The 10,958-nt window shown below is 41.7% G+C and overlaps 1 protein-coding gene across 5 annotated transcripts in view; it reads left to right on the top strand.

The window, feature by feature from the left end:
• Nucleotides 1-2,002: 2,002 nt before the first annotated feature.
• LOC311526241 (prefoldin subunit 3) overlaps nucleotides 2,003-10,958 on the top strand; it is an 80,393-nt gene continuing 71,437 nt past the window's right edge. For 2 of the 5 annotated variants that reach the window (XM_084639079.1, XM_084639078.1), the window contains exon 1: nucleotides 2,005-2,229. In XM_084639079.1, coding sequence (XP_084495205.1) covers nucleotides 2,100-2,229 — 130 coding nt within the window. In that variant the 5' untranslated portion in view covers nucleotides 2,005-2,099. Of the gene's footprint in view, nucleotides 2,230-10,958 lie in introns of all 5 variants that reach the window. The other 3 variants (XM_084639083.1, XM_084639082.1, XM_084639077.1) reach the window with 2 other exon arrangements.

The raw sequence follows: 10,958 nt of genomic DNA, 5'->3' as shown, positions 1-10,958 counted from the left end.
GTGGATGGATCAAGGACTTGCTAATGAGTTACACAGTCTACATTTCTAGACTGTTTAAATCCAGTGGCCAAATATCATCACCATCTGATTGATGGTTGTTTGACAGCACATCTGAAATGTGTCGTTGGACACAGTCCAGCTCCTAATGGACAGGTGTCCATATCACAAAAAAACACCATCACACTTGACAGTCAGTCACCACTCTCCCCTTGCTGGCTGTCTCAGCAAAGAACTGAATGTACGTACCCTTTTTCCTCCCTTCTGATGAGATCTATCCCCAGCTCCCATCCTGTTTGGCTTCCAGTTACAATTTTAAAGAAACAGGACACATCCTCATAATCAAACCAATGTCAGACAGCTTCCACTGTGCTTAAAGAAAGGTTTTCAATCTCCATGACTCAATTTATGGCCTCTGTGAGAGAATCACTCATGAAGCTCTTACTATATTTGATCATACAGAGACTAGGATCACCGGGAACAGCCGAGCAAGGGAGCCAGCTGTTCAAGCCAAAGTTTCCCCTTTTGTTATCAGCGCAATTCCACTGAAGCCAATGGTGTTGCCCAGATGTAGCTGAGAGACCTTTGCCACAGAAACTAGAGATGCAAATACGACCTATATTAGGTCATATCTTCCATCACTTTGACAATGCACAATTGTACTTTTACTGGTATTTTGTAATACTTCTCTTATCCCCAGCAGAAAAACAGAATAGCAACAAGCAGTTTTTTCTTTCTTTTTTTAACGCATGAGGCGCAAGAATCAGACGAGGACAGGCGCCAAGAGGGCCAAGAAAAATGACAACAATTTTTTTTTCTTGGAGGAGCCTTTCCCTCTTTCCTAAGTTTCTCTGGAGGACCACTAAGTGCAACACAGCGAACATTGCATTGCAACATCTTCATGCCACATTGTGGCTGGCATCATTTCATAACTTCCTGATGTAGTGAGGCAGTCTGAAACTACAATTCAGGCTGTATGATTCATATCTTGATCCATTCCTGGGGCTTGGGGGATGTTTGTTTGGCTTTTTTTTAATTGTGCATGACTCTTCAAAATCTAATAGGTCCTCCAAAAAAACAAGATGAGTAGCACACCCACTTCAGGATCCCTTTACAAAGACTCATGTCTAGTTCAACAGCACTTGCCTGGACAATTTTTTAAGCAGATGTTGCACCTATGACTCTGTCTCCCAGAAAATGAACTGTTTTATTGAACGTGTGCATGTTTTCGGGCCATAAAAGGCCACCCCCTGGCTCAATGCATAACAAAATGCAATCACATTTCCTCTCCTGGAAAAGCTTTGCAGGGCAAGGAAATAGGCAGGGAACACCTCCCCCCCCCCACCTTTCCTGCTGTTCTGGCCAGGAAATGGGGAGGAAGGCAAGTGGGAGGCCAAGGTGAATTTAAAACTATCATATGCTACAGTGCTTGTCCCTGAGGGGGAGCTCGGATTTGGGGTATTTCTTGGTGGGGGGGACTCCCTGAGCCCCCCCACCAGCCAGCTAGGGATCTGGCTGGGGCGGGGGGGAGCTCCCTGAGACGGGCAGGGGTTTATTGAGGGGCTCTCTGAGAGCACCGAGCCCAGCCGGATTTCGGGTGTATTTTGGCGGCAGTGGGGGCGGGGCCCAGCACCACTCTAGGGCGGGTGGCCGGCTCCACCTTAACGAGGGCGGAGTGGGGGGCGGGGCAGCCGCCAGGTCACGTGATTCCGCCACCGAGGCGGAGCCGCCGCCATTTTGTCTGGGACGGGGAGTGGAAATGTGAAAGGGAAAGCCGGAGCGGAGCCCAGGAGACCAAGCGGGGCGCGCGGCGGAGAGAGCCCCCCCCTCCAGAGAGCAGTTCGGCCCGGGCCCTGCGAGCACCCCAGGGAAGGCGGCCGGGGGCTGGGCTACCCTGGGGCCGTAGCGGCTTGCTGGCCCCCCGGCGCACAGCAGGGGCCGCAGGGGCCCTTGATTCCCAGGCTGCGGGCGGGCGGGCGGGTTGGTTGGTTGGTTCCCGGCGGGTGTCAGTCCCGTCTCTCCCGTCCTCGGCCGCCTGCTCGGGGGTGGGGGGGCAGGCCGCGGGGACCCCAGGCTGGTGAGGGGGGCCGGCGGAGCGGAAGATGTCGGGCCAGTCGATCACCGACCGCATCGCGGCCGCCCAGCACAGTGTCACCGGGTCAGCCATCTCCAAAGCCGTCTGCAAGGCGACGACCCACGAAGTCATGGGGCCCAAGAAGAAGCACCTGGACTGTGAGTATCCCCTGTCGCCCGCCGGGCCCAGCGCCGCCTCCGCAGGCCCGGGGCGGGGGAGCATCGCGACTCCCCCCGCTATGGCCGCTGAGTAAGCCCAGGTGAAATGCCTGCCCTCGGGGCCCGCAGCGCCGCGCCAGGAATAGGACTCACGATTCCTGTCAGTCACCTGCTCTGCCTGTTAGGAGCGCCCTTTAGAAACCACATTGCTTCGCTCTCTGTCGCCCCTGCGGTAATGGGGCGGAGGAGAGAGGCGGGAGGAGGTGACTGTGCCGCCCCAGCGCCTTAGAAGGGCTACCTGAAGCCGTGACCGTTTCGGGAGGTTGAGATTCTACCCTCTGCAAGCAAGGGCGCTTGGAAACGTCTCCAAAAAACACACCTGGGTGTTACTGCGCGGAGACAATTGTTTGTAATTAGTGATGCTGTTCAACTCCCCTGTTCCTGCCCAGCATGAGACTTGTAGGCACTGCTCTTGCTGTGTAGGAAATAGGATGACTTTTCAGAGAGAAAGCAGATGAATATGGTACCAGGGGTACTGTATGGAGGCCCTTCAAAATGATGAAGTACCTAACCTTTAATAGCCACTTTCCTGGGTATTTTATTTCTAATATACCAGATTTTTTTTCTTTTTCATTTTCTGCTGCCTGTGGTAGATTGAAGTTGAGAGGTAAACCTGAAACCCATAAATTGTAACGTAACAGGAAGATAAAAAATGGTGAGAGTGAGGTTCTTAGTTATCTGAAGGTTTCAGCTGTTGACTTGATTAGTGCATTGAGTGCATCACCTAAAATAAAACCCAGTCTGATGTAACTCACAAAATGAGGAAATGTAAGTTGCCTGACATTCTGTCTTCAACTTGCCACCACAGTAACTTCCACTGAGATTGTATTCAGAGTAGCAGCTGTGTTGTATCCGCAAAATGAAAAGGAGGACTTGTGGCACCTTAGAGACTAACAGATTTATTTGAGCATAAGCTTTTGTGAGCTACAGCTCACTTCATCGGATGCATTCCGTTCTCCCCACTGTATTGTCCACTGAATGCATCCAAAGAAGTGAGCTGTAGCTCACGAAAGCTTATGCCCAAATAAATTTGTTAGTCTCTAAGGTGCCACAAATCCTCCTTTTCTTTTGAGATTGTATTGTGTTCATCAGATTCTTTTGGCTGTCATTTGATCCAGACCTCTATTTAGAGGTATCCGTGTTCTACAGGGATTTGTGTAGAAAGAATTCCAAGGTTTGACATTTATTTTTCTCTGATTTTTCTGGTATTAAGAACAAATAAAAAAGCATAATTCGGACTGCATATGAGAAATGAGGAGATCCTGGGAGTGGTTGTAATGTAGACTTTAGTGACAATGTCTTATTCATTGGAATTTTTCACAGAAGCCATCATGGTGTAATACACCCTAGCTGTTTTTCAGAGGCTAGGCTTAAACTTTTACTGAGCATTTGGATCACAGGTATACAGAACTTGGGGCGGGGAGTATGTGTGACAGCTTTCCCTCTGTGCAGATCCACAAAGGTTATGAGTTATTACACCTATAAGCTATGGAGACATCCTTGGTTCTTTAGCTTATGCTGGCAGCTCATGCTTTTAGGTCTGGAGGTCCCTGGTTCAATCCCTGGTATGTTGGTCAAGAGAGCAATCATCACATAAGCAGGTAGGATGTTAAAATATATGATCATATAGCTGAAACATCCATAAAGTATGTTTCTTAGAAGTGTGGTAAATATATTTCCTGCACAGAACAAAGCAGAAATAGGGCTTTGGTTAAAGTGAAAATTACTGTGGTTCTCCTCGTTGCTGCTCAAAAATGAATCCAGGACTAGTATATGCCTGTTGAGGGTTTCTACAGTTGTCTGGGACTATGTCCAGCCTCAGTGCTCTTCCGCAAACTAATCCTAAATATCTCCAAATACACTCACATTTAAATAGTAAGAAAAGTACTTAATGTTAAGAAAACATTGTCATAGGCAAAGACCTACACATATGATGTGTGTATATGTAAGCAGTTGCATAGTGCTATGGAGCTTTGACTGTGTTTCTGTTGGGCTGCTGAACAGTATGGTCGCGTAATTAATCTTTGTTAATTTTTGTTAAGTCAAGGAATCAGAGCTGTGTGAATGGAAATATTCCATTTTTAATGTAGGTCACAATGTCCCAAAAGGAAATCAGCTGCTCTATTTTTCATAATGTTAAGATATTAGACCAAAGTAAAATAACTTTTATGGTGGTAATTCTGCATTCCCAGTGGAACATTGAGATTCTCGTAACTTCCCCACTTACTTTATTCTCCAGCTTCTCTTCCCACCCCCCAATTTTATGTTGCAGTACTTGGGTAGGATTAGATCTCTTTTCTTTTTAAAGTAGAACAGAATCACCCTCTTACATGCACATCTCTTTCCTTGTTGGCTCTATCTTTAGCATGCATCTTATCCAGTGGGTCGAATGTTCTGTGTCTGCTGACTTCACAATCCCTGCTTCTTTGTTTTCAGAACAGATCACTTGCTTGGTAATATAAACTCTGCCACTAACGCACTGGGGAGAAAATAAACTGACCTAAAACTAGTTTTTAAAAAATAAATAAAACTTGTATTAAGGCTAGGAACTTATATAGTAGGCAAAGTTTTAGCCCAAGAAAACTGATTTAAATATTTGATTGGTAGGATTTACCTGGGATTCAAATGACATTAAATTATTTGACTCAAATAGAAATTTAAAGAAACATGATCAAAGCCAAGATTTTTTTTTCCCTTTTTTTAAGTATACAGAAGTCAGGACATACTTGAGGGGAAAAGTTGCAAAATATTTACCACTGCTGATTAATCAAACAGTTAAAATTTACAATCTGTGAGAATATACAAGTTTTAAATGTCACGGAGGAATGGGGAATAGCACTGCAATAGCAAAGCTAGTGAAAATTGTACTATACATTGCAAAATTAGGCCCTGATCCCGCAGCCCAATCTGCACAGGCAGATTTGTATGCTGTGTAGACCCTCTGACTCATTGGGACTCTGTGCAAGCAGAATGGTCCATCTGCCTAGATCTGATTGCAGTCACACTGTTGCGCAACCCAGTGGTAACAAATTAGAGTATGTAGGGAGGAAAAGTCCAATATTTTCTGTTTCATGCTTCAAAGGAACTGTTAAACCCACTTTTACTCACTATTGTTTTTCTTAAAATGTTCAATACCTTGACACTTCGAGATGCATGCTGATACCACTGTTTTACGTGAGTGACCCATATTAGGCTCAGCAGCCGATAAAGTATACAGTTTTCCCATACTAATAGCCTGTAACCAGGGGAAAAATTATAACATCAAAATATATCTTTGTATACAAATATGTTCTCATCTCAGTAGAAGTATTCTGGTGGGTCTCAGTTAACTTGGATTATTTCTTATCTTGTATGCCAAGCTTTTTTTACTTTTACAATATATTTTAGTGTGTTCTTTGCATATCCGTATTCTTGGGCATTTCTGGTTTTTTCTGAAATTCATTTTGGCATAAGAGAAGAGGGTGTAATTTTTTTGTCATGTGAGTAGAAGATGACTGTGCAGTATAATATGTATGTAATAGTGACAAATATGTAATCCAATTTTGGTTCATGTTGAGACAGCACCCATTTTTAAATGCTCTTTTGTCCTGCCTATGGTGTCACAGTCCAGTATTTTTGCACCAGTCTATAATACCTTCTTTATTGATCCTCAGCATTTACTCATAAAGGGTGTGTGTTGTCATTTCTACATGTGCACACAGCTATGCTTTAATTTCATTTTTGTACATGGGGTGGGGCTGGGCCCTGAGATAGTTAACACAAGGGCAAAGGGATATTCTTGTCAGACCCCCCAACCTCACATAATCTTTCAAGAAGGATGGGGGAAGGTAAATCAAAGAGTTTTTAATGGAAGATTTTATGTCTGTGTATTCTAGTTTCCAATCCATGGAAGAGGTTCAATGGACATCTTTCATTGATATTTTCTAAGTTTTGAGTGTTTCACTCTGCAACCTTAATGTTCTTTTAAAATAGTTAGTGTATGTAATAATAAATATTGAAGGTGATTGCATCAAAACTGCAGTGGGTTAAAGTGTGTTTATGGCATCAGGCCTGCTAATTTTGGTATGCGTTTCAGTGGACTTTGTCTAAAGAGGTAAAGATTGGAAACTAGGGGTGAGACTTCAAAAACCGCTCAACTTTGTCCTAACAAATCAATGCTGAGTGCTTTTGACAATCCCACCCTAAATGTAGGATAGATAGTGATATTCATTACATAGGTCACTGGTTTAGACTTGTGAGGAGGGGGGAAATGCTCTGTTTCAATTTTTATAACTGAAATATAAATATCACAATATTTAACTTGATAGTTTATTTGCTTTTAAGAAGATTGTCATATTTATGACCAGACTAATTTGTGAGGTGGCATAAAAATACCTAGTGGCTTTTATAGTTATTTATAGTTATAGCTATTACCAGCAGGAGAGTGGGGTGGGGGGGAGAGAAAACCTTTTGTAGTGATAAACACCCATTTTTCATGGTCTGTGTGTGTAAAAACATCTTCTGTATTTTCCACAGTATGCATCCGATGAAATGAGCTGTAGCTCACGAAAGCTTATGCTCAAATAAATTGGTTAGTCTCTAAGGTGCCACAAATACTCCTTTTCTTTTTGTGAATACAGACTAACATGGCTGTTACTCTGGAACTTTTTATGGTTCAGTTTATTAGATTAATCCTGATTCTACCTGAACTCTAAGGAGGGAGGTGAGATAGTGTTGTATGTAATGTGAAGTCATTTGAAACTGTGAAAATTGTTTCCTTCACCAACTTCCAGTTTTTAAGAGTAGAACCTATTCTGTATCAATGTATCGAAACAGAATAGTGAACAGATTGAACTTTGTGGCAGTGTACTACTAGTAGAGACAGGAATAACGCATACATATACAGTGAAATATCTTGATGTTTCGAATGCAGTAAAAATGTTACAAAAGTTCAGCCACAGATTTGAAAGGGATTTAAAAAATCTGTAGTGGAAAAAAAAGTCTTTCAACTCATTTTATTAAAGAGTTTGGAGTGACCATTTCTAAGAAGGTGGAACAAAAACTGAGCAAATATCGTTTGTGTCCTGAACGGTTTAATAAAGAGAACTTCAGTGAAGACTGACAGGCTCTTGTTTAACTTCTGTTTTGCATCTCCTATTGATTGGAAAGCTTTCCAGTCAGTTATGCTTTCAGGTTGGTCAACAGTTGGTGAAGGGACAAGAGATAACGATTGTCTGTGCAACAGTTGAACTCTACTTTTTAAGGCTTTTTGAAACAATTTTCTTAATTGGCAAAATTGATTTGTCTAAAAGATTTTAATTGCAGAGAATATATTACTCTGACTTTCTTAAAACTGATCATTTTAGTGATAAACTTGTGAGCTTTTTGAAACCAGTCATTTTAATGGGCAGTCTTTAACACAAAGTTGTGAATTTGCAGTTCATTATGATTTTGTTTTTTATAGACCTGATTACTCAGAATATTGCATTGTCATCACAGGCCAAGTTGAAGAGAGCACTAATGCTTTTTTATGTAAACCTTACATACCAACAAATTTTCTTTAAGTTTATTAAAATAGAAAATCTTTGTTCGTAACTGATTTTAAAACTTTTTTGGTATGGATAAGTTATAAATGATCAAACTTTCATGTGGTCAGACTTTTTTGATCACATCGGTTCACTTTCTTAATTTTGTTTCTCTTTTTTAGTTTTGTAATTCTTAAAGTAAGCTCGATATATCTATTCAATAACTAGATTCAGTGCTTAATTCAAAAATAACTTTTCATGTCACTTTGATGTGAATGTGAATTATAAAATGGCATAGAGCACTTATTTGGCTAACTCCTTCATTGCAAGGTATTCAAACTTAGAGGAACTAATCAACCTGATAACATTTTAGTTTCTTAAAACATTGATCAAATGGATTAAAAAATGACATAACATACTAATTTTTCCATAAGACACATGCCTCATTCAGCTCACAGGATGGATGGTAGTCATTGAATTAGCATCTATTCAATATTTTGTTTTATTTTCGCTGTTCAGTGTGTGGCCCTGTGCCTTATTTACAACACACTATTCAAATCCTGCTCTGAAGATAGAATTGTTAACTTCCTCATGGTTTATGCTATTCATCACAAAGGTATCAAAGTGCTTCACAAATATTAATGAATTTATTTTCACAATGCCCTTGTGAGATGAGGAAATATTATCCCTATTTTACAGATTGGGAACTGAGGGGCCATGAGATTAACATCTTGGATTATAAACTCTTTGAGGCAGGAACCATTTTGTCCTGTATTTATACAGAACCTAGCTCAATGGGGTCCTGGGCCATGATTAGGATTCCTAGGTGCTATGGTAATATAAATAATAAATATGTTCAGTGTTTTAGGTGCCAAATTTGAAATGCCTAGGCCTTGATTTTTTCAGTTTGTTTAACATTATCTAGTTATTTATATGTTCAAAGCACAGCTCACATTGACATCAGTTGCTGCTCTAAGTGCTTGGCGTTTCTGAAGATCAGATTATCAAGTTGGGCACTGAGAAAATGAAGAACACAACTACAGCCACCTTTGAAAAGGAACTCTGTGGCAGAGGCAGGGATAGAAAGAATCCCATTCTCCAGAGCAACGTTCAACATTGCCTTAGCTGTGAGGTTGTCGTCTCTTCCTGCAGTCCCCAGCCTCATTCACTATGCATCTTTCAATTTCTGCAACAAATAAGGCAGAGGTCCTCCAAACAACTCTTTGCTGCACAACACTTGATTGATCAATGGAGAATGGGCTGTCACATGCAGTGAATGAGCTGGATTAGGTGGGAAAAGTAACATATGATCATGTAGCTAAAGACTGCATCATAATTCACGTGCACAAGGAGACTGAATTAAGGTTACGCAGACAACTTTAAATCTGGCACTTCCTAACTTTTGAGTGGCTTGGCTTTGCAACTTTGATAATGTTCTTTTTGAAGTATTTTTGTGTGTGTATAATTATAACCAGGTTAGGGGACAAACGTATGTAACTAGATCTCCTGATTCACTTGCATTTTTAGAGCAAACATAGTTGAAGTGGGAACTGAGGCTGTGCTGTTCCTGATATTTAAAATGTAAAAAGCAGCAGTTTGCATTTATTCTGCATTTGTTTAAACTTCTCTAACTTCTTTTGATGGTAACACAGATGAAATACTCAATAGTTTGCCTTTAGTTAGTTGTCCATGATCCTGCAATTCCTAGGAGCTATGAGGATCCCTTTCTCCTATTCATGCTTCGTGCCTTCAACCCTGAAATGTCTAAAGTTTGACAACCTTCACTCTACTCCCAGCCCCTAGAAAGAGAGAATTAAGAAGAAAATGTCTCTTTGTATAGCAGCACTGTTAAGCCCATGAACCACACAAACTTTGTTCAGGTCTTTGTTACAGAGGTAACTATAATTACAACTCAAGGGTTGCCCATATGTTGAGTCCCATCCCCCCACACAGGGATGTCTTCTCTTCAAAATTAATTCAGACTTGTACTAATCGAGTTCTGTCCACATGGACACACCCAGCTGGTCTGAAAATAGTGGTGAGTTACACCCAAGGTAGCTGGTCAGTCCCGACCCAAGTGCTGCTTACGCTTAGGCTGATGACTTGGCCACTTTACTGAGAGGATGCAGGCTAAACCGCTCTAGTGCTGATAGTCCTCTAGTGCCTTCCCAGAATTCCACTGTGTGCCCAGAAGGACAAACTCTCTCAATTCACTGGGAAAAAAATCAGTGGCTCAGCTTACTGCAGTGCTAAGAACAATGGAATGTGCCCTCAGAAGTCCGCACCAATGGTGAGAACAGCACCAATGTGGCCCCAGTAATTCAAGTAGGGCTTTGCAGAGTGGCCACTTACAGCTTGGCACAGGTCCCTATCAGCTGAATTAACTTCACATGCAGCCGTACCCCCAAAGCCTTAACTTGAGTGTGGTAGTGCTTTTGGTCTTGTCTACATGATGTAGCAACATGCACCAGAAAGGGGCAAATTGTAGAGCTCTCTAACTGTCCTGTGTAGACTCCGCTGGCATGCTCTGAAAGATACCTAGAACGCAGTGATGTAATAACATTTGAAACAGTACTACTTCCCTTCAGTGCACACTAGGAACCCTTCAGACCATGTCAGCATGGTCTATGCAGGGCAGTTAGAGTGCTCTACAATTTACACCACTCTAGTGTGCATCTCTAATGAAAACCCTATGTTTGTCAGGAAGTAGTGTTTGTTATTCACTGAGTAGCTGTCTGATTTCAAATGAGATGTGCTGATATTTCAGATCTAAAATGGATGTCCTGAATGTTTTCTAGGCCATTAAATATCCAATGGCTCTCGTTATATGGTGCTAATCTTGGTGTCCTGGCCAAATTCTAGTGTGGTTAATTTTCAAACTATCTGTTATTCCCCTTCAATTTTGATGGGCTATGGTATTTTTCCAGTCTAAAACTGTTCAGTGTTGCTGTAATAACAGTTTCTAAATTCCATTCCAGAAATAGCATTTCACTCTTGGTGGAAGTGATGCCTTTGTGGTTTGTAAAACATTCTGAGATGAAAGGTGCTATATAAATGAAAAGTGATACTGGAGAACTAACATCTTTTACCCAATGTGTTTAATTCCTTTTGTAATCTACAACATTTATAATCTTTACTCCTATATTAGAATTGTCTACCTGTTGG

The sequence above is a fragment of the Lepidochelys olivacea genome, assembly GCF_965140295.1.
Source record: "Lepidochelys olivacea isolate rLepOli2 genome assembly, chromosome: 9".
Lineage (NCBI taxonomy): Eukaryota > Metazoa > Chordata > Testudines > Cheloniidae > Lepidochelys > Lepidochelys olivacea.
This window is presented reverse-complemented; position numbering and strand designations above follow the sequence as displayed.